We start from the raw sequence: 24582 nt of genomic DNA, 5'->3' as shown, positions 1-24582 counted from the left end.
CTGTCCATGCAGAGTCTGCACGTTCTCCTTGTGTGTGTTTGGGTTTCCTCTGGATGCTCCAGTTTCCTCCCACAGTCCAAAGATGTGCAGGTTAGGTGGATTGGCCATGCTAAATTGCCCTTAGTATCCAAAATTGCCCTTAGTGTTGGGTGGGGTTACTGGATTATGGGGATAGGGTGGAGATCTGGGCCTGGGTAGGGTGCTCTTTCCAAGAGCCAGTGCAGACTCGATGGGCCGAATGGCCTCCTTCTGTACTGTAAATTCTATGATTCTATTCTCAGCATTTTCTACTTTTGTTATTTGAATCTACTGCTATTTGTAGGGGAGAGCTCTATGTGTCTACTATCCTTTACATGGAGAAGTGTTTCCTTATTTCTCCTAAAGGACCAGGTTTTGATTTTAAGGCCAAGATTCCCCCACTAGTGGGGGGAAAAAATCTTTGTCTCTATCCCACCAATTCCTTCCAAAATTCTAAAATCTTTATTCAAATCACCTTTTAACCATCTACATTCCAGGGAACTGGAATGCCTGGTTGCACAATCTGAGAGTGTAGAAGCATCAGATGCAATTATGGCTTTTAGAGGGGTTCAGGATAAAGATCTGAAGAGAAAACAAATTGCAGGCATAGGGGAAATGATAAGGGACTTGGATTTGCTAAGTTGCTCTTGCAGGGATCTACCACAGTAGGCTAAATGGCCTGCTTCAGTACTATAATCATTCTGTGATTTCATTCTCTGATTCTAGTTTATGTAATCATTCCTCATAATCACAGTAAGAAGTTTTACAACACCAGGTCATAATCATAGCTCTTGAAGCCCTGGTAACATTAGGGTAAACCCATGTTGCCCTCTTTCCAAAACCAATATTTATTTTCTAAGGTGGGTTACCCAGAACTGTTCTATCCCTCTAATTATTAAAGGCTAACATTTCACTAGCCCGTTAGATTATTTATCAAAGGAGTGTTTCTTTGTTGTTAAAATGACGCATTTAATGGATTAATACAATAATCCTTGAGGAGAATGTTCCCTCCTCAATGCTACGCACAGATACATATGCACAATGTTTTTTTTACACATACAAACTGACCAAAAACTATTGTGTGCCAATGAATCTGTTTCACAATATCTGTGAGCTAAAGTAGAAATTGTTCCTGAATATTATTTAAAAGCTCCTACAGTTACAATGATGACAAAATATGTAACAACCAAATTTATCCAACAATGACTTTCTCAAGATCCCAAGCACTGAATGAGTTAGTCATTGTCAAACATCTGTGCTTTACTTGCTACCTGACCGCACACATATACATGCACACGATAAACAGACATATATTTTATGATAAACTGCCTACATCAAATAATATTATCAAGAGGGTATCAGGAATGAAAAAAAGAGGGCATCAAAAAAGCTTAGCGTATAGACTAGTAAAATGAAACGAACTAACCTTTCATGTTCTATTATATTATATCTGCAGTAAACGCCTGCTGCATCTCTGCATCAAAAAAAACTTTCTTGGGAAGTTAAGCAGACGAGCGTCCTGTAACACAGTAAAGATTAAGGATAACATTGCAATGAACAGAAAGGCAGACATAGATGCAGACATTCAATGTGTTGCTTTAAAAAACCTGAATCTAGTCTGTAACTATAGATTTAAACATGCATCCTTTTATCTGTACATATTTTCAAAGAATAACGCCGTTATTGATTGTTTTTGAAGCACGCCATGATTACAGTTACCTACTTGTTTTCAGCTAAGTTTCCTTCATGAAAACATGTCTGGGAATCGCAGACTGCAACTAAAAGCTCCTACTAATCTTCCTTGTTCTGGAGCCTGAATAAACATCCTCACAGAGGGGGGAAAAAGGCTGGACTTGTTTTTTTTTGCCCCGGCGACATGTTTCACGTTTGGAGAACCGTGACCCCCCGGCTCGTTTTACTGGTGAAACATTTTCAGAGACGACGCAGCGACCATGTTGTCAGTCTGCAAGGTAACCGCAGTTGGGCGATGCTAATTGTTACCAAATGTCTTTGAAACGAGAGGGAAGTTCGCTTGCCATTGACAAGTGTGTCGATCAGAGCTGTAAAGTGTGGAAAAGTACTTTCCCTTTCGCCTCATTGGAAAAAAAAGTTTAACAATAAACAAAAAGTGTGGCATAAGAGTGCCCACAGCTGACAGGAACACGTGTGTGAATGTACAAAACCCCATCCCCGAGGAACTAACTTAAAAAAAACATTTCCATTATTGCTTCTCCCAATGTATTAAACTACATTGAATACAATACTTCACAGGATGGCCATTTCTACCAATGATTTAATCCCCAAATAATAATTTTCCGGGTGTTTCTGAGTCGTGTAATCACACGAATTCGCCAGATGAAGGGAAGTTTCCGTTCCAGCTAGAAATTAAAAGCCCCCGCTGTTTGTTAATGACCCCCCACCCCCCTGGCGCCCCAGCGGCTTGTAGCTTGTGTCGTGTTGCCCACTGCTGGATCCAGGCAGCATTTGCACCGGAACGCCTGGATTCCAGTCATTCGGGGCGAAGACAGCCCATGTAGATTTTTCCAGAAAGTCCCAGCAAGCTATTCAACATTGCGTATTGGTGACTCAACAGAAATGTAAATGTAACCTTGAGAGCCAGGATAAAAAGGTCCAGGGCTGCCGTGCGAGGCGGAGACCAGCAAGGGCAGTGACAGCCGAACTGACTGACTTCTGTGCAAGGTATGGGCACAAGAAAGGGTTTGTTTATACAATTGCTAATGGCTTGGGAGGGGGCTGCTCTTGGTGTTTTGTCAAAAAGGAATAGCGTACTTTAAACAGCAGTAAATGTTTTGCAATATTTAAATAATCCGATGTGAAAGCATATTAAGCTAAAATATTCAATATAGAGTAACCTTGAACCATCAACAATATAGACTTAGCCCGTGGCAATTATTATTTGCAGCATTTGGAAAACGAAATCGAAGCAATTTAACTTTAAAAATAAACAATAATTGGCCCAACCTGAAATATATGCTGATTTTAGTCGAGTTTAATATATTATTTGAATAATGCAAACGACGCCCTCTTCAGAAGTCTTGTCACAGAACGAGCGAGAGCGTTTTCTGAGGCAAAGTTTAGAATGTAATGGTAAGTTGACAAATCCGACATTCGTTGTGTCCTTAAAAGTATTTTGAAAGTTATTGTGGACCCTTCGTCGTTAATAACTAAGGTAAAATTGTAAAGGACATGTACAGGTATTCTGATACTGAACAGATAGGATTCTCAGGGGACCTGACAGGATGAATGTGAAGAGGGTGTTTCCTCGTGTGGGAGAGTCATGATCCAGAGGGCATAATCTCAAAGGGGTAACCCATTTAAAACAGATGAGGAGGAATTCCTTCTCTGAGGGTAGTGAATCTGTTGAGTTCTTTATTGCAGAGAGCTGCAGAGGCTGGGCCATCAAGTATGTTCAAGGCTGAGATAAACATATTATATCAGTAAGAGGATCAAGGATTACAGGGATAAAGTGGAGTTGAGGATTATATCAGATCAACCATGATCTCATTGAATGGTGGAGCAGACTCGATGGCCAGAGTGGCCTACTTCTGCTCCTATGTCTTATGGTCTTATAGAAGTTTTGCTTCAACGTTAAAGAAATTTCACATTAGTGTTGCTAATTACTGTTCATTGTTTACTCTTGAAGACATTATTGTACTGCTGATGCGCCTTGTGTGGAGGAAATCCTGTTTTAGGTGCACATGACTACATTATTTTTAAAAAACACATGGGAGGAACATTGTTGTTATCCCCCAAACACTGATATCAGCTTGTAGATTTATCAATTTGATTCTAGAATATGATCAAAATCTTTTTTGCAAAATGATCCAATTCAGGCAAATCACACATTCTGCCCTCCCAAAACAAACTTTTTTAATGCAACATTGAAGATCCAGCAGGATCAGGATAGCTGAGATAACATATAATATAACGATATATAATGAGAGAAGTGGAAGGAAGAGTGGTCATAGTACAAGATAAAAGATAGCTAAAATCCCATGGGGTAGTTCCCAAAGTTGAAGCGTTTAAAATTGCTGAACATCTCTGCATCATACGTCACACACGTTTAATGTGGTGAAGATGGAGCATTTCCTCTTACCATGGAGAAAAATCTGAAAAAGACATAAGGGCAGCATGTTGGTGGTTGTGTATGGGGGTAGGTGGGGAAGGGGCAGAGCTGTGTGGGGGTGGTTGTTGCTTTTTGCTTCGTGTTAGCAGGATGTTGCCCTTCCTCACCCTTAGCCATTACCCAGGCTTGGGAGGAGCAGGAAAACAGTGAAAATTAACAAATAAACAATGTGAATTTATGTTTTAAAAACTGATTAAATAAGGTTATTTTAGCAATATGACAAAAACATGTTACTAGCACCCATTCTATTTGTAGAGTCTGGAATTCTTTGCTTGCTATCATTATGGATGGTCAAGGTTATTGTTTTAGGTGTTGGCACACAGTCAAGCTGCAGTTACTTGTTCCCAGCCTGCTGCAGTCTGACTGCATCTCAGAGGGAGGGCTTTGAAACAGAGACAAGATAAGCTTGTTTTTACATTTGCCACCACAGCCGATCTGAAACAAGCTGGGATACTGGTTTATTTGTATAGTTTGATGGGTCTTTTTAAATCTTCTGTTTTAACTTTAATTCTAAATTTTTTAATTCCTGACTTTTTTTTAAATTTAAAGTACCCAATTAATTTTTTTCCAATTAAGGGGCAATTTAACATAATCAATCCACCTACCGTGCACATCTTTGGGATGTGGGGGTGAGACCCACGCAGACACGGGGAGAATTTGAAAACTCCTAATGGACAGTGATTTGGAGCCGGGATTAAACCCAGGTCCTCAACATGTGAGGCAACAGTGCTAACCACTGCGGCACCGTGCCACCCTATTCCTGATTTTTTAACCTTAACAACTTGCTGGGATGGTACTAAGCACAAACTGGGATCACCCTGGCTGTTTGGATACCTGACCTTAAAATGGTGGCTTCTTTAAGAGCACCAAGTTACCTGAGTGCTAAAACTGATATTTAAAATATCTGCAGTAGCACATTATTCAGGCATTAGTGAACTAAAATATTGGTAATAAAAACAGTAAATGGTGGGAATTCTCAGGAGTTATGACATGCTAACGTTTCAGATTTTTGACTTTTCATCAGAACAGAATTTAGCTTTAAATTTGAAGCCAGTGTCAGTAATAAATGACTATTTGCAGCATTTAATGTTTTTATTTCAGTTTTCTAGCATCCACAGTATTTTGCTTTTGTAAAATATCGGCAATTTTAATTCTGATATATAACTGCTTTCAGGTGTAAATTATGCTATTTCAGATGCAAAGATTAAACAATACCAGGGATCCTATCTGAAAGGGAAGCAATATTTGTTTTCTTTCACATTTCTTGCACTGAAGCATCAAAGTCAACTACATCTGGGGTGCAATGAAAATCTTCTCTCTGAAATCGGATTTATCGCAGTGTTTATCAAGTATGTGGCTCCAGGTGGTGACAAGGGTTCATTGTAATGCACCATGGAGGGTTACAATGTGGATTCCAATACTCCTCCATTCATTTCAGCTAGGTCATGCAGGAGAGTTGCAAAGTGAGAAAAAAAACTCACATTTGTATAGTGTCTTGCACAATCCAAGCACATTACCAAGTGCTATACTGTCAACTCATAGAATTTACAGTGCAGAAGGAGACCATTCGGCCCATCGAGTATGCACCACCCCTTGGAAAGAGCACCCTACCGAAGCCCATACCTCCATCCTTATCCCACACCGCCACACAATCCCCGTACCACCCATCCTTTTTTGGACAATAAGGACAATTTAGCATTGCCAATCCACCTAACCTGCACATCTTTGGACTGTGGGAGGAAACCGGAGCACCCGGAGGAAACCAGTTTGTAAATGTAGTTGCTGTTGCATTGTAGGAAAAGTAGAAATGGCATTGCACAGAAAGCCTCACAAACAACAATGTGATAATTACCAGATTTTCTTTTCTTTTGGTGGTTTTGGTAGGAAGAGACAAATCCCCTGTCCTTCAAAAATTGCAATAGAATCTTATATCCACCCATGAGGGCAGACTGGTCCTCAGATTAACATCGCATCTGAAAGGCGAAGGGTGGGAAAGTGTTTATTCATAGAATTTACAGTGCTGAAGGAGGCCATTCAGCCCATCGAGTCTGAATCGGCCCTTACAAAGAGCACCCTACTGAAGCCCATGTATCTACCCTGTCCCTGTAACCCAGTAACCCCCACTTAACAATTTTTAGACACGAAGGGCAATTTAGCATGGCCAATCCACCTAGCCCGCACATCTTTGGAGTGTGGAAGGAAACCGGAGCACCCGGAGGAAACCCGGCAGACGTGGGGGGAACGTGCAGACTCCGCACAGCCAGTGAACCAGCCAGGAATCGAACCTGGGACCCTGGAGCTGTGAAGCAACTGTGCTAACCACTATGCTGCCATGTTGCCCTTGCCTATTGGCAACATCCTGCTAACCACTAAGCACAGAAAAACAACCACCCCCACACAGCTCCTCCCTTCCCCATCTACCCCCACACACAACCACCACCTCAAATCATCCTCAGAACAGGACAGAAGTGTCATCTTAGAATATATGTACAGGTTTCTGTTGTGGGGCTTGAATTCACAACCGTCAGACATAAAGGTGAGCAAGTGTTAGCACTGAGCTACATGTGACACAATGTAGGTTCAGTGTTTCACTTACATTAAGGGACAGAATCTGCATATGCGTTATAAGAACAATCTCAGCTAATAAAGTACAGTTACATTGACAGAGGGCTGGTAAGTGTTTCATGACAAAGGATGATAGTAGGTAGACATGAAATGAAATGAAATGAAAATCGCTTATTGTCACGAGTAGGTTTCAAATGAAATTACTGTGAAAAGCCCCTAGTCACCTCATTCCGCCACCTGTTCGGGGAGGCTGTTACGGGAATCGTACCGTGCTGCTGGCCTGCTTGGTCTGCTTTCAAAGCCAATGATTTAGCCCTGTGCTAGACTCTTGTTTGTGTTCCTTTACTTAAATGTCTTCCTGGAACATTCTTTTTGTTCCACTCCCTGGTTTCTGAAACTTTCTCCTGTTCTTTTGGGAAGCCTGCTTTCTCCAGTTCCCTCCCCGTGTCCTGTTACTCCTGGAACCTGCTTCCAACTGGACTGAAACTGCACTCTATTTTGCCCTTTGTTGTGTGGCAACAACCCAATTTTCTTTCCCTTTTTTACCTTCCTTAAGCCACTGACCCATTTGATAACACAGTTCCCCATTTTAAGGGTCATAAAACCTCAATAAAATGCAGACACAACAACAGACCCATTGACTTACAGACAACTCTTCAAAGTTGAACCAAGGGCAGCATGGTGGAGCACTGGTTAGCACTGTTGTCTCACGGCCCCGAGGACCCAGGTTCGATCCTGGCCCCGGGTCACAGTCCGTATGGAGTTTGCACATTCTCCCCGTGTCTGCTTGGGTGACAGCCCAAAGATGGGCAAGTGAGGCAGTTTGGCCATGCTAAATTACTCCGTAATTGGGGGAAAAAAAATAAAATTAAAATAAAGTTAAACAAAAGCTCTTTCTCAACACAGAAATATAACTTAAACTTCAAGCTAAAATTTAGGAATTCAAATCTACAAATGCAACTTTCTGTTTCCTAAGATCTTTGAAATAACCTAGCGAGCCACTCAGCTCAAGGACAATTAGGGATGGGAAACATATGCTGAACTTTCCTGTGACGGCCACAGCCCATTAAAAATGTTCTCTGAGAAATGTATTGTTTCTCTCTTCTATTTCACCCTGCATTGCGAATACTGTGAGATGTGCGGAGCGTTCAAATAATTTAAAAATGTGGAAGTGAAAATTTACATTAATTACTGTATATTTCCGCTGTGCAGATACTTAACTTTCTGGATGTATTTAAATTTGGAGCATCATTTTCTGGTGTTATATTTGACATGGGCATGCTTGATATTGACACTGGCTGCAAATTTAACACAAAATTCTGCATTCCTCAGCATTGACATTATTCATAATAAGGATCAGCCAAAGTAATTAAATTTAAAAATCACTAACGCTCTGATTGCAAGTGCCTTATATTGAATTGTTCTGTTAAATGTGGTATTAGAGAGCAAATGTGTGTGACACATTCTTTCTATTAATATAGGCATTACTACTTTGAAAATGGAATAAGGTCTGCAATAAAATAAAGTTGGCAATTTGACTATTAATGATGCAAATAATAATTTTCTGCACCAATATAATCGATTTCTTCCATCAAAATGAATCATAACATTTTATTGCAGAACACACATTCATATTTTAGTCTAAAACTAGGCCTCGGCAAAGATTCATTGGGTTAAGCACCAGAAATTTAAAGCAATGCCCTGATACAAGAAACTTCATTTCACCTGACAGGCTATTGTTGCTAAGTTGTTTTTGTAATTTTTTGGGGATTTCAAGGTAACAAAAGATGTATTGACATTTTGGCTCCAGGACAATATTATCAGAAATCCAGAAGGCATAAGAATGGTTAACTCTTGATTTATAGGGCGGCATGGTGGCGCAGTTGTTAGCACTGCTGCCTCACGGCGCCGAGGTCCCAGGTTTGATTCCGGCTCTGGGTCACTGTCCGTGTGGAGTTCTCCCTGTGTTTGGGTGTGTTTCACCTTCACAACCCAAAGATGTGCAGGCTAGGTGGATTGGCGACGCTAAATTGCCCCTTAATTGGAAAAAATGAATTGGGTACTCAAAACTCTTGATTTATAAAATAATTGCGAATGTCAAACTTCAGAATGGAGCATAGTTTCCCACTCATTGTATGCACCATACAAAGTTTGAAAATAGAAGGGACAACTCGTAAGGCTTAATTAATATAACTTGTTGATTAAAGTCTGGGTGGTGGCTTTGAGATGATTTTTTGTTTGTTTTTTATTCGCATACATTGGTATTGTTACATTTCCAGAAATAGTGTCAGGAAGTGGTTTTAGCAATGTAATTTATCTTAGTTTTCACATTTATGTTAATAAGTAATCTTATTAAGACCTAGTGTTTTAGTTCCTTTGATTAAAATTAGTTATTTTTCTTTCCCTGTTGTAAGACATTCGGACCATTTACATTTCATGTTTTTCCAAGAAATCTGCCATCCAATCCTCCTTTGATTCTGTTTCCTTTTTCAATTATCAATGAACCCTCAAAACCAAAGCCGCGGGAGGCACTTCTTCTTCTGCCTAGCTCACCCGCCCATAAAGACCTGATGGTTCCCTGAAATGCAGGTTTTAACTGTAATTTAAATGGCTCAGAGTTCATTTACCGTGGGATTCTCAAAGGGATTTTCCTCTACTGAAAATTTGAACCTTTTTGTAAAAGTTTTTCAGCTGATCAGCAAATACCACTGCATAGCCTGACTTAACCCAAGCAATTTACTTTACACTAATCACTATCAAAGTTCAATTCAGCCACACTAATTTTGGGTACACTTGTTGTATTTAAGACACAATATTATATATCATTATACATGCATTTCACCCCTTTCACCATCCTATCCTGGAACATAAATCTGCCTTCACTAAATGTGCAAGTAGCGTACATTTATTTGATGTTTATTTATTAGCAGAATTTAAGTGCGGAAGGAGGCCATTCAGCCCATCGAGTCTGCACCGGCCCTTGGAAAGAGCACCCCACACAAGCCCAGACCTCCACCCTATCCCCATAACCCAGTAAACCCCCCTAACCTTTTTGGATACTAAGGGCAATTTAGCATAGCTAATCCACCTAATCTGCACAGTTTTGGACTGAGGAAGGAAACCGGAGCACCCGAAGGAAACCCACACGGACACGGGGAGAAAGTGCAAACTCTGCCTAGACAGTGACCCAAGCCGAGAATCGAACTGAAGACCTTGAGTTGTGAAAGAACTGTGCTACTGTGGTTGAGATTGTAACAGAGGATGTTCAGAATTGGATCACTCATATTGAACCCCAGATAGATGTAAGACGGGCACATGGCTCTTCTGTTCCTCTCACTTTAATCTGTTCCCTACCCCACCAGCACGTTCTCGAGCAGCTCATCTTCTTCAACCACATTCTCCTCTCCTCTGAAATCTTCCTCATCTACCACCTCCCCTGACCAAGCCATATTCTCATCCTTGGCCATTTCAGCCTCCATCGCAGTTTACCTTGCCCTTACTTATTTTGGGTCCACTCAACTCTTGTCCTCCAACCTCCACATAAATTCCCCTGTGCATATCCACGACCAGTCTCTCAACCAAGTCAGCTTGCATAGAATCCCTACAATGTCGAAGGAGGCCATTCGGCGCATTGAGTCTGCACCAATCCTCTGGAAGAACACCCTACATAGGCATACTCCCCCATCTTATCTACATAACCGTGTAACCCCATCTAACCTTTTGGACACTCCGGGACAATTTAGCATGGCCAGTCCACCTAACCTGTACATCTTTGGAGTGTGGGAGGAAACTGGAGCACCCGGAGTAAACCCACGCGGACCCTGAGGGAAAATGCAAACTCCACAGTCACCAATGGCCAGAATTGAATCCGGTTCCTGGCCTGGCCTGTGAGGCAACAGTGGTAACCACTGTGCCACCGTACCACTCTTCATGATTTCTCTATTGCCATAGTTGATCATTTTCCTGTATCCCTCATCACTCAGCTGCTCCTTAATCATTTCAACCCTACTGCCTTCTGTTTATCCCTTGCGGAAAAAGATTTCTTCCTTTAGACACTTTCATATACCTTACAATACAAACTTTCACCTTTTGTTCCCACAATGCGTCCTCAGTTATGGATTTGCTCCATAACAGCCTCACATCCACCTTTGTTGTTCTTTGTACCCAGTAAAACCTTTATTCTGCCAGCTTCCTAGTTCATCATGGTGACCAATGTGAAATTTTATAGTGCACAACTAGTTTAGCCATTCATTACCGGGGTGTGACTCAGCCACCCCATTGTGGCTCGCACAGAGCCGGGCGCAGCTGGTGAGTCCTGTGAGAGCCCAAAATCGGGCTCCGCATCGGGGGTGATCGCTCACGGCATGATCTAGACCTCCACCCTCACTGGGTGTGATCCATATCTGCACATATTTAAATACCTGGAAACCGCTTTCACATGGTGCCCGGGAGTGAACAGCTGCCGCACCTGCGAGACCTCAATAGAGCCCCATTTAGCACTGGTTTCCACAAATGTGGACTAGGCACCGGGGGGGGGGGGGGGGGGGGGTTTGCAAGTCATTAGAGACTCCCGAGTACCTTGGCACTCCCCTTGCCACCTTGATGTCTTGGCACTGCCAGGATGCCAGAGGCACTACCAGGCTGAACAGTGCCAGTGTGCCATGGGTTGGAACCAGGGAGGCCTTGCACATTGGGGAGGGGGGGGGGGATTCTAGGGATCTCGAAAGTTGGGGTTGATTGGGGGGGGGAGGGGGTTCATTAAGCGTGGGGGAGGGGCTGGAAGGGGACTGAGCTTGCCAGCGGGAAATCGACTAAAGTGTGGCCTCGGCGGGACCAAAAGAACCGGCAGAGTACTGATGAATAGCAGAGTGAATCTCAGCCACCAAGAAACACTCCACCAAAAGCAGACTTCGAAATCTTTCTGCTGAATAATGCCCCAGATCCGGCATGACACATCATCCTGGAGAGGGGGAAGAGGGGACCAGGGTTGAGAACTTCAGTTATGTGGAAAGTCTAGAGAAGCTGGGGTTGTTTAGAGCGGAGAGATTAAGAGGAGATTTAATATTGGTGTTTGAAACAATGAAGATTTTTGAATTGGTTCATAGGGCATTCTGATTTCACTGTCTGGGACGTCAGTAGAATCATAGAATTTGAATCATAGAATCATAGAGATTTGACAAAGAGTCATCGGACTCGAAGCTTTAGCTCCTTTCTCTCCCTACAGATGCTGCCAGACTTGCTGAGATTTTCCTGCATTTTCTCTTTCGAATCATAGTATTTCCAGTGCAGAAGGAGCCATTCCATCCCTTGGAAAGAGCACCCCATTAAGCTGACACATCCACCCTATCCCCGTAACCCCACCTAACCTGTTTGGACACGAAGGGCAATTTATAATGACCAATCACCTAACTTGCACATCTTTGGACTGTGGATGAAACCGTAGCACCAGGAGGAAAGCCATGCAGACACGGGGTGAATGTGCAGACTCCGCACAGACAGTGACCTAGCGGGGAATCGAGCCTGGGACCATGGCGCTGTGAAACAGCAGTGCTAACCACAGTGCTACCGTGCCCAGCGGATACAAATTTTAGGTAATTTGTAGAAGGACCAGAGGGGAGACCTCTTAAGCAATGCATTGCCTGAAAGAGTATTGGAAGCAGATTAATTAGTAACTTTTTCAAAAAGGGATATTTGTGAAAATAAAATATTTGCAGATCTACGGGGAAATGGCAGGGAATGGGACTAATATGCTGGCTCTTTAAAAGAGCTAGCACCGGCACAATGGGTTGAATGGTCCCTTCTGTGCTGTACCATTCTCTACATTTAACCATCTAACCATCTCTTTACACCCTTCTCCAACTTCTACCCTCAGCTTCAACATAAAGTGCAGAAGTGCATTGTCTTTTATCTTCAAGAATCAGCCAATTCTTCTAGCTTCCATGGTCATAGCCCTCCCCCATGCTCACCAAGCCAAGATTCCTCCCTGTCCTGGATCAAGGCTCACATCTTTCTCTATCTTCCATCAAGCCCTCTGTAAACTCATCTCATCCATGAAACTCACATCCTGCTTTCTTAATACTGTTTCCATCAAACTGTGACCAACTTCCCTTCCTGGCCCCATATTAGCTTGTAAATTGTAAATCCCTATCCTAAAGAATTGTCTGTCTTCCTTTCAAATCTAGCATCATCACCCTCTTCCTCAAAAATATCATTGTTTTCCCTTCAGTCATTGCAAACTATTGCAAAATCTCGAATATCCACTTTCTCTTAAAGTAGTTGACCATATTGTTACATTCATAGAATCCCTATGGTGCAGAAGGAGGCCATTCAGCCCATCAATCCTGCACTGACCCTCTGTAAGAGCACTCTACCTAGGACCACTGCCCCTCCCTTTCCCATAACCCCGCGTATTAATGATGGTTAATCCACCTAAAATGCACAACTATGGTCAGTAAGGGGAGATTTAACGGGTGGAATTCTCCGCTCCCGTGAAAAAACGGGAAAGCCGTCGTGAACTCGGCCGAGTTTCACAACGGCCTCGGAGGCCACTCCTCTCACCTTATTCACCCCCACCCGGGGGGGGCTAGGAGCGGCGCTCCGTAACTCTCGGCTGCAGGGCCTTGACGCTTGCGCCAAGGTGGCGTGCCGAGAATGAAGCGACGGCGGCGCCTAAGTGACGTCAGCCGCGCATGTGCAGGTTGGCCGGCTCCAACCCGCGCATACGCAGGTGACGTCACAACGGCTGATGGCTCCAACCCGCGCATGTGGGGATGCCGTCTTCCCCTCCATTGCCCCGTAAGACATGGCGGCTTGATCTTGTGGGGCGGCGGAGGGGAAAGAATGCGTCGCTTTGAGATGCCGGCCCGACGATCGGTGGGCACCAATCGCGGGCCAGTCCCCTCCTGAGCACGGCCGTGGTGCTCACTCCCCTCTCCGCCCCCCACAAGCTTCAAACCAGCTTTTGGAGCCCATGTTCACGACGGCAGCGACCAGGTGTGGTTGTCGCCGTCGTGAACCGGTCGGGAACAGCAGGCAGCTCGGCCCATTGGGGCCGGAGAATCGCCCGTCGCCGTGAAAAACGGTGAGTGGCGATTCTTCCAAGCGGGGGGGGGGGGGGGGGGGGGGGGAAGAGAGGAGAATCGCACCCAACATGTCTATCCAACTAACCTGCACATCTTTAGACTTCAAATCCATTTTTCCTACATGTAGATAGTTGTTTGAATACTTCAGTTAAATTTCTGTCCCTGATACACATTGAAATAGCTCTAATCAAAGTAATAAATGACAGCCTATGTGACTTTGGTGCACACTCACTCCTTATTCTTTTCAATCACTCTAGTTTTCATTAAATTCTTACACTATCTCTCCTCCATTGTCCAGCTGAGAGGGTCTGCTCACCTTGTTGTATCGAGTTGTAAGCAGTGAATATCATGAAATGGTTGACCTTCTCATTCCCACATTATTATCCCTCAAAAAGGTTTAATCTTTGCCCTCTCCTATTTCATACCTACATGCTACCCCTCACCAATAAAACCTGAAGACATAATATAAGGTTCTACACGTGCATTGGTAACAACTAGTTCTACCTTACTGCTATCTCTCTGGACCTCTTCACTGCCTCTCTTGTTACTGTCCGTCCAACGGCCTCCTCTGAATGAGCCATAATTCTCAATTGAAGATTTGGAGACCAAATCTCTATGACTCCTCACCAACTATCAATTCTATCCTCCTCCTTAGGCAATCCCATGTTGAACCAGACGTTCCCAATCTAGATATCCTATTTGAGCCTGAGCTGAGCTTCCAATCCTATATCTCATCCATCACAGACCCTCCACATCCATCTCTGTATTATCTCCCATCTCCAGCTTTGCCTTCTGATTTTGTTATCTTCAGACTCCACATGGCTAGTCTCCCACCCCTAAATTTGCACTCATCCAAAATTCTGAATCCGCACCCTAATTTGCACCAAGACACACTAACTGATCACCTATATGTTTCCTGATCTACTTTGTCCACTAACATCTTAGTTTTTAAATCCTGCACTTCACGTTCAAATTCCTCCCTGATCATAACCTTTACAACTGTCCATGAATGCTGCTTTTCTCCAACTATGGCATCTTGTGAACCCCACTGATTCAAACCCCCTCCATCATTAGCAGCTATGCCTTCAGTTGTTAAGCCCTAAGCTCTGAAATTCCATCCCTTAACGTCTCCGTCTCTCCACTTTTCTCTCCACTTTTTAAGACCTTTCTTTTATTCATCCATCCCAATATCTCCTTTGCATCAGCATCGATATTTATCTGATTGTATGTTTGTGGAATGCCTTGCGATCCTTTCCTACATCAAAAGGTGCTATTTGAATACATCCTGTTGATATTCTAAATAAGTATTGCAAAGGAGATAGCGGGGTGAAGAACTGTGAAATATCAACGGAAATTAGCAGAGAGAGAGAGAAAGGAGGTACTAGCAGTTTAAGCAGCCTTAAAGGTGGATAGATCCTTAGGCCTGGATGAGATGTATCCCAGGCTGTTGAGAGAAACAAAAGAGATATCAGGGGCACTGACAGTAATTTTCCAATCCTCTCCGGCCACAGGTGAGATGCCAGGGGACTGGAGGACTGCTAATACCAGGACAGCACAGTGGTTAGCACTGCTGCTTTGAGGTGCCGAGGACCCAGGTTCAATCCTGGCCCTGGGTCACTGTTCGTGTGGAGTTTGCACACTCTCCCCGGTTCTGCTTGGATCTCACCCCCACAACCCAAAAAGATGTGCAGAGTAGGTGAATGGGACTACACTCAATTTCTCCTTGATTGGAGAAAAAAGAATTGGGTACTCTAAATTTTTTTTTTTTTAAAGGACTGCTAACACTGTCATATGATTTAAAAAAGGGAGGTAGGCATAGACCAGGGAATTATAGGCCCATCAGTCTAACCTTAGTGGTGGGGAATTTACAAAAAATATCCTGAGGGACATGTGGAACCTAATCTGCACTCCGATAGACATGGATTAATCAAGGATAGTCAGCTTGGATTTGTTAAGGGATGGTTGTGTTTGACAAATCAAATCAAATCTTTTGAGGTGCCCAGGTGTGTTGCTTTTGGTGTAGTCTATTTGGAATTTAGCAAGGCTTTTGATAAAGTCCCTCATGGCAGACTGGTCAAGAAAGTAAGGACCCATGGGATCCAAAGCAAAATGGCATATTGGATCATAAAGTGGCTGCAAGGCAGGAAGCAGAGGGTGATGGTAGGGGGCTGTTTCTGTGACCAGATATCTATTTCTAATGGTGTTCGCAAGGCTTGGTGCTGGGCCCTAGCTATTTGTGGTGTACATTAATGATTTGGACTTAAATGTAGGGGGTTTGATCAAGAAGTTCGTCGATGATACAAAAATTGGTGGGTGGTAAATAGTGAACATAGCCATAGACTGCAGGAGGGTGGTAAATAGTGAACATAGCCATAGACATCAATTGGCTGGCCAGGTGGGCAGAACAGTGACAAATGGAATTCAACCTGGAAAAGTGTGAGGTCATGCACCTGGGCAGGGCGAATAAGGCAAAGGATTGCATGATGAATGGTAGGATCCTGGAAAGTACGGAAGATCAGAGGTACCCGGAATGCAAATCCGCAGATTCCTGAAGGTAGCAGGACAGTAGATAAGGTAGTTAAGAAGGATGGGATACTTGCCTTTAGTAGCCGAGTCATAGAATACAACAGCAGGGAGGTCATGGTGGAACAGTATAACATACTGGTTAGGCCACAATTGGACTACTGCGTGTAGTTCTGGTCACCACATTATAAGAAAGATGTGATTAAACTGGAAAGGATGCAGAGGAGATTTATTGGATGCTACCGGGACTAGAGGGTCTGAGCTTTGAGGAAAGCTTGGATAGGCTGAGGCTTTTTCCCTTGGAGTCACTAAGGTTGAGAGGGGATCTGATACAGGCATGTTAGGTCATGAGGGGCGTAGATAGGGTGGATAGGAAGGTATTTTTACCATTAGTAGAGGGGAGAGGGGTCAATAACCAGGGGAGGGGTAAGGGGTAGAAGGCGAAGAGGGGAGTTGAGGAGAAACCTTTTCACTCAGAGGGTGGTTAGAGTCTGGAACCCACTGCCTGAAAGGGTGGTGGAGTCAGAAACTCTTGTAACTTTTAAGAAGCATTTAGATATTAACTTGCGCTGCCATAACCTCCAGGGCTATGGGCCAAGTGCTGGAAAATGGGATTAATGTAGTCAGAACTTTGTTGACTGGTGTGGACAAGATGATCCAAAAGGCCTCCTTTTGTGCTGTAAACGTTGAGGAATCTTTGAGGAAGTAAAACAAGAAAATGCACTATTCAGCCCAGCTAGTGCAGGTGAGTGTTTATAATCCACATAAACAGTAGTTCTAATTCCATGTAGTGACACTGTTCCCCTATCCCTTTTGAGTGATATGTCATTTTAATGCATTTGAATCTGGGGGATATTAAATGTAAAATGACACTATATACAATGCTTTATGGGACCTGTTTCAATGTATGCAGAGAAACTGTTATATCATGTGTTGGGTCAGTTCCATTAAACAGCATTCGTTCTCTGACTCGGTTTCATGTAACAGCAAACGGGATTATTATTATTATTATTTAAACGATAAAATATTAAAGCATGCCGCTGTTCAGAGAGACTTGGGTGTGCTAGTGCATGAGTCACAGAAGGTTGGTTTACAAGTGCAACAGGTGATTAAGAAGGCAAATGGAATTTTATCCTTCATTGCTAGAGGGATGGAGTTTAAGACGAGGGAGGTTATGTTGCAATTGTATAAGGTGTTAGTGCGGCCACACCTGGAGTATTGTGTTCAGTTTTGGTCTCCTTACTTGAGAAACGACGTACTGGCGCTGGAGGGTGTGCAGAGGAGATTCACTAGGTTAATCCCAGAGCTGAAGGGGTTGGATTATGAGGAGAGGTTGAGTAGACTGGGACTGTACTCGTTGGAATTTAGAAGGATGAGGGGGGATCTTATAGAAACATTTAAAATTATGAAGGGAATAGATAGGATAGATGCGGGCAGGTTGTTTCCACTGGCGGGTGACAGCAGAACTAGGGGGCATAGCCTCAAAATAAGGGGAAGTAGATTTAGGACTGAGTTTAGGAGGAACTTCTTCACCCAAAGGGTTGTGAATCTATGGAATTCCTTGCCCAGTGATGCAGTTGAGGCTCCTTCATTACATGTTTTTAAGGTAAAGATAGATAGTTTTTTGAAGAATAAAGGGATTAAGGGTTATGGTGTTCGGGCCGGAAAGTGGAGCTGAGTCCACAAAAGATCAGCCATGATCTAATTGAATGGCGGAGCAGGCTCGAGGGGCCAGATGGCCTACTCCTGCTCCTATTTCTTATGTTCTTATGTTCTTATGAGGAAAATGGTTACTATTTGTCCTTATCTGTTCAGCACATTCAGTCTGCAAAAAAAGAGTGGCCCATTTCATTAGTAAACAGAAAGACAAATCGGGAATGTTCAAAACTATTGCAGATCTGTCACCTTGAATGTATTAAATATTTACAAATTTCCGCAACTGGCCTTGGAGTCCTGCTACAGTTGCCGAAAGAAACTGGTGACCACATATTGGCTATGGTTCCTCACTTTGATCTGTCACAACAGTGTTTTTAAGCCATGTGATGTGTTGACCAGACTGCTGAGCCCTTTAACTTGGACACTATAATTTATTCAACTCCCAGTTCACTACAGTTGGAAAAGTTTATTTCTCGCATGTTATCTGTTGGTGAGATCAACTGCAAACAGAGATTCCACTTTCACATACCTAGATCTACTTCTCAACCATCACTCTTGACTCCCTCTATCTGCTCATCTAGGACGGAACATAAGGGGCGCGATCTACCCGCCTCGCTCGCTGGGTATGAAAACGAGTGAGCCGATTAGATCACAGGTGAAGCCAAAATCGGGAACCACGTCAATTGGGTTCTGATCCAACCGACTCGTTCTCATTGGCAAGATCCAGATCCCACCACAGCGTGATGAAAAACAAATGGGCCAAGTGGGCAGCATGATAGCACACTGTTGCTTCACAGTTCCAGGGTCCCAGGTTCAATTCCCGGCTTGGGTCACTGTCTGTGCGGAGTCTGCACGTTCTCCCCGTGTCTGCATGGGTTTTCTCCCACAAGTCCCAAAAGCTGAGATGTTAGGTGATTTGAACATTCTGAATTCTCCCTCTTTGTACCCGAACAAGCTCTGGATTGTTGCAACTAGGGGCTTTTCACAGTAGCTTCATTGCAGTGTTAATTTGAGCCTACTTGTGACAATAAAGATGAATAAAAACATTTATTTAAAAATTAATGACCAATTAAGTCCAATCTCCGAACCTTTAATGGAAAAGATCCCCTGTTGAACGGTCACCCGTGATCTAACCGCCTCCCCAGCGAGTGGTCACGCGGGCGCATACAGTAAACCGATTAAAATGTGGCTGTTTAATGATCAATGTTTAGAGGCCATGTGTTTGCTAGCCGCAGCCCCTTTTGTCTGCGGCAAGAGTCCAGAAAGGAGTGTTCTGGTTTAGCGCAGTGGGCTAAACAGCTGGCTTGTAATGCAGAACAAGGCCAATTTGGGTTCTATTCCCATACTGGCCTCCTTGAACAGGTGCCGGAATGTGGCACAGTAACTTCGTTGAGCCTACTTGTGACAATAAGTTATTATTAATATTATTGTTCATTCACTCGTCGCCCATGTCCTGCGGCTGGGAGCTGCAGGTAGGTGAGAGAGTGCGAGTTGGCTCAGATGCTGGTAACATCACTATACTGTTTCCTGTTTTGGAGGCTGTGTTTTTATCAGCCGCTATCCCGTTTGTCTGCAGCGGGAGTGCGGAATGGGGTACTTTCTCTCTCCTCCGCCGTGCTCTGTGTCAGTGTGATTTTCTGACTGGTCTGCTGCTGGGAGCTGTGGGAGGGGGCGGGAGCACTGAGTTGATTTGGGATGTTGGTACCTTGTTTGCACTGTTGTTTGGTTCTTTTTAATATGTGGTTTTTTTTGAGTAGGCTTATATTAACACTGCAGTGAAGTTACTGTGAAAAGCTCCTAGTTTCCACAATCCAGAGCCTGTTCGGGTACAGATCCTCTGTTGAACGTTAAGGTTTTGCGTTTGTACTTGCATGGATGCCTCTGTGTATAGCACAGTGCCATTTCCACTGTGCCATTTCCTAGTACTTTTATGATTGTAATGAGTGAACAGTTATTGAACTAAAATATATAATCTGGCTACGGGTTGTGTGTGCTCTGAGCTCGTGCCGAGTTGCTGCATGACTGTTTGATGGCTGCGTTTTCAGCTTCTGAATCCTGGGAAGGCTGTGAACAAGTCTACTACCAGTCTGAAGAAGGGGAAGAGCACTTTCTCACTCCTCTGCTCTGGTTTGAGTTACTGTGGCTCAGGTTCTGACTTCCCGTTTTGCAATTCTGCTACTGGAAGCTGTCAGAGGGGGAGAGAGAGGAGGATGGACTAACTGTTACTAAAATTCCTGGGGATGTGTTTCTGCATGCAGCTTCCCTTCTGCCTCTTTGATCTGGGTACAGTAAGAAGTCTTACAACACCAGGTTAAAATCCAACAGGTTTGTTTCAAACATGAGCTTTCGGAGCACTGCTCCTTCCTCAGGTGAATGAGCAGTGCTCCGAAAGTTTGAGTTTGAAACAAACCTGTTGGACTTTAACCTGGTGTTGTAAGACTTCTTACTGTGCTCACCCCATTCCAACGCCGGCATCTCCACATCTTTGATCTGGAGTGAGGCAAGGGGAGGATTTTGGCAGGTCTACTGCTGGGCTAAAGATTGAAGAGGGTTTGCTCTGCAGTTTATTGATATTCACTGGAATATTTTGTTTATTGACTTTTGACTGTTTATTGACTAATGTCTGGAACTGTCTGTTACTTGTTAATGAGACCAGATGCCAGTACTGCGTAGTGGAGGAGCGGTGGCCCAGTTCAACTGTGCAACTCGGAGGTTGTGTCGGGATGCCTTAATAGATGGTGTCCAGGGAACATTTTCCAGTGGGTTCGTTGCCCAGGAGCTGCTGCTGCGACCGGGGGTGCGTGTGCAGGGCAATAGCAGGGGACGTGAAGGTTAGGAGGCCTGGGGGACTTGTGGTCTGAGGTGGAAGCCATGGCTGATTGTCAGTCTCACAACCTCCAATTCCTTACAGCTAACGCATTATAGATGAAATTGTGCAAATGAACACGCAGAGACGCCCCTCACGGTGCTGCTGGCAGGCCAGGCGCCAGAAAAGGCAGCTGGCAGCAAGGTAGACAGACGCCCAGGTGGCGGCGCACATGCAAGGCCTTGCCCCACAACCGAAGGACCCGGCATCCAACAGGCCAGGGAGTGGGACCGGGGGGGGGGGGGGGGGGGGGGGGGGCTAGCGATGGCCAAGGAGTAGAAGTGTCAAAGTGTCACTGCACTTTCAAACTGTTGTCGGATAGCTTGTGCCGCCTCAACAATGAGATGATGCGGCATCTATGCCATATCCTTGTGGACTTGGCACCTCATGGAGGAGGAGAATACCCGCTCCCGGTGGGCGTCAAGGTCACCACAGCCTTATGGGAGCATGGTGGCACAGTGGGTAGCACTGCGCCTCACCTCACGGTGGCGAGGCTCCGGATTTGATCCCGGCCCTGGGTCACTGTCCATCTTAGTTTGCATATTCTCCCCGTGTCTGCATGGGTCTCACCCCCACAACCCAAAGATGTGGAGAGTAGGTAGATTGGCCATTCCAAGTTGCCCCTTAATTGGAAAAAAAATTAATTGGGTACTTAAATTTATTTTAAAAAAGGTCACCACAGCCTTGAACACATGCGCCTCAGGATTATTCCAGGGCTCGAGCAGGGGGGTTATATGGCATCTCCCAGCCAATGACCTATAAATGCATCCGTTAAGTCACGGATGTCCTGTTTGCCCAGGCAGCAGACTACATAAACTTTGAGCTGGACCAAACCCACCAAGGTGCCTGGGCATAGGATTCTCTGTCATCGCCAGAATGCTCCAGGTCCGGGGGTAATAGATAGCATGCGTGTTGCCTTGACCGCACCGGGCGCAGGGAGCGATGGCTTCATTAGCTGTATCATTCTAATATGCAAATTTGCAATATAGTAATCCTGCCCAAAATGGGCGACATTCAGATCATGGCATCTCAAGAGACCATGTTACATCGCGGGAGGCGCGATGAGCCGGATCAATTCCGATAGAGGGAGCCCCCAGCTTCAACCGGCTGCACCGCACTGCCTTTCAGGCCCAATGTGGCCAGTAGATGCCATCCACTGATATCTGCATTTTGGCAACATCAGCAAATGACTGAGGGAAATGGCATCTTCGACTATGGGCAAGCATATGCCACCATGACGATTAGTAGCTACAGCAGCTTGGCAAAAGGTGCCAGAACTGGAAATGAGAACATATTGGTATCCAGAGAGCTATGATTATCATAGAATTTACAGTGCAGAAGGAGGCCATTCGGCCCATCGAGTCTGTACCGGCTCCTGGAAAGAGCACACTACCCAAGGTCAACACCTCCACCCTATCCCCATAACCCAGTAACCCCACCCAACACTAAGGGCAATTTGGACACTAAGGGGCAATTTAGCATGGCCAACCCACCTAAGCTGCACATCTTTGGACTGTGGGAGGAAACCGGAGCACCCGGAGGAAACCCACGCACACACGGGGAGGATGTGCAGACTCCGCACAGAGAGTGACCCAAGCCGGAATTGAACCTGGGACCCTGGAGCTGTGAAGCAATTGTGCAAACCACTATGCTACCGTGCTGCCCCAAATATCATAACCACTTCATACGCAGCACTCATGCCAGAACCTGCTTCTCACGGATTTGTCTCTTTGGCCATCCGCTATGAAGATACCACACCGTCAACGGATTTAACTTGCCACATGTCCATCATCCTATGTAGATGGAAGGGTGCCAATGGTGTGTTCACAATTGGGCATTCCCTTTTTTAAATCTGTTTCTGTGTTCTCTGGTCCTGTCAATAATGGCCTGGATTATCTGGTTTCTCCACCCCCCCCCCCCCCCCCCCCCCCCCCCGTGTTCTCTGGTCCTGTCAACAATGCCCCCCCCCCCCCCCCTCCCCAGCCCCGTGTGTTTCATGGCAGCGTTCTGTTCGCTGGCAGCAGGATTCACAACTTTCACCGCTTTCAGTGGGATTTCCCATTGGAGCCACCTCATGCCTTTGGGAAACCAGTGGACAGGGTTGTGCTGCCTGTGGGGACAGAGAATCCCAACAGCTGGATAATTCCAGCCCTTATGTTGGTGTACAATACTTTGGAGATAGCCGATGCAGGGCTGATGAGAAAGCCTTCCGCGACATAGCTGATGCAAGAATTCCCCAGTTGTTAATTTCTCCACAATTTTCACTCTCTAAATGTAAGCTTGGAATAAAAGCTTAGAAATGATTGTCAGTGTTGGAAACTGAGAACCAGATTCCTGTTAGTGTTCACATTCACAAAATAAGATCAAAGCCCAGGAGATAGCTGTTCATAAACAAGCTGCACACCAACATTTCCAAGTATTAACAGAATCCAAAATGCTCATGCTCCAGCAAGGGATCATAGTAAGGAACAAGTCAAAATCACAAGACAGCTCACAAAATTTCTACCAAGTTACTAGACATTGAATGGGTGGACCACTATTATGAAAAAATCCACACCCTCCTCACTGGAAAATAATTAAACAAAAGGGACCAGGTTTCCACCCTACCACCAGCACAGGCTCTGACAGATTCTTTCCACCTCTGCAATTATTAAATTAATTGCTTGTCGACTTGAATACAAATATGAATCAGTTTCTTCTCTGCTCTGCCATCACTATGATATGAAGATATAATAACATGGAATGGTCGTTTGCTTGCAGACTTGCCAATTTTTTTAAGAGACAGGCCATTGACTAAAGCAAAATTATATCCATCCTGTTGTCTTCGAAACAAGTTCATTTTGGGCCTCACCATGTTTCCTGAGCTTTCCATTGTAATAGTCATCATTCTTCTCTCTTTCAGACTGAGAATTTTCAAGCCCCATTGAGAGAGAAATGAGAAACATTATGCTGACCGTGTGGCTCCTTCTCCTACTTGCCGTGAGTGAAAGTCTGCAGCAGGTTCCACCAGAGAAACTCATAAGTAAGTGGCATTCTTCATTTCAGAGTGAATTGATCATTGTGAAAGTCCCTAAAGTAAATACTTTTGTTTATTATTAGCAGTGTTTGCTAGTTTAATAAGATATTGTAGCCTCCAGTTATGGTGCTGTCACAGCAAATTTCTGTCAGCAGACGCTGTGTTACTCCAGCTTCTTCTGTTTTCTCTTCATCTTCTGCTGTTAAAATTACGGTAAAGTTAAAAAATTGGTATTTCAATCCGCAGCAGAATGATATTGTTAATCACGTTTTCATGCATTTAATGTATAGAAAAGTTAAAGTATTTTTAGAGTTTTATGCCTTGAATATAATAGAACAGGTCAGTGGCTATGCTGAGTTCTTTCAACTGTGCACTTATAGAACACGTCAAAACGTGCATCATGTGGGCGGCACGGTGGCTCTGTGTTTAACACTGCTGCCTACAGCGCTGAGGACCCGGGTTTGATCCCGGTCCTGGGTCCCTGTCTGTGTGGAGTTTGCACATTCTCCCCGTGTCTGCATGGGCTTCGACCCCACAATCCAAAGATGTGCAGGGTAGGTGGATCGGCCACACTAAATTGCCCCGTAATTGGAAAAAAGAAATTGGGTAAATGTGCAAGGTAAGAATTTCCAATTCCAAACATGATCACTGTCTCCTTATGTTATTGGTAAGAGATGTTCTTATTCATGTTTGTGATAAAATGCAAGTT

The 24582-nt window shown here is 44.4% G+C and overlaps 2 protein-coding genes across 5 annotated transcripts in view; one reads left to right on the top strand and one right to left on the bottom strand.

The window, feature by feature from the left end:
* scara3 (scavenger receptor class A, member 3) overlaps window positions 1-3022 on the bottom strand; it is a 60977-nt gene extending 57955 nt beyond the window's left edge. For 3 of the 4 annotated variants that reach the window (XM_038799597.1, XM_038799600.1, XM_038799601.1), the window contains exons 1-2: window positions 1742-2387; window positions 1445-1537 (exon numbers count right to left, since the gene is read on the bottom strand). In XM_038799597.1, the coding sequence (XP_038655525.1) occupies window positions 1445-1451 (7 nt within the window). In that variant the 5' untranslated portion in view covers window positions 1452-1537; window positions 1742-2387. Of the gene's footprint in view, window positions 1-1444; window positions 1538-1741; window positions 2388-3000 lie in introns of those variants that run through there. The other variant, XM_038799598.1, reaches the window with a different exon arrangement.
* Window positions 2497-24582, top strand: part of clu (clusterin) — a 58776-nt gene continuing 36690 nt past the window's right edge. Inside the window, exons 1-2 of the mRNA XM_038799602.1 lie at window positions 2497-2718; window positions 23760-23879. Of these exons, the coding sequence (XP_038655530.1) occupies window positions 23792-23879 (88 nt within the window). The 5' untranslated portion in view covers window positions 2497-2718; window positions 23760-23791. The remainder of the gene's footprint in view (window positions 2719-23759; window positions 23880-24582) is intronic.

Source organism: Scyliorhinus canicula, chromosome 6 (genome assembly GCF_902713615.1).
Source record: "Scyliorhinus canicula chromosome 6, sScyCan1.1, whole genome shotgun sequence".
Lineage (NCBI taxonomy): Eukaryota > Metazoa > Chordata > Chondrichthyes > Carcharhiniformes > Scyliorhinidae > Scyliorhinus > Scyliorhinus canicula.
The sequence above is the reverse complement of the archived record's forward strand: the minus strand, read 5'-3'. Positions and strand labels throughout refer to the sequence as shown.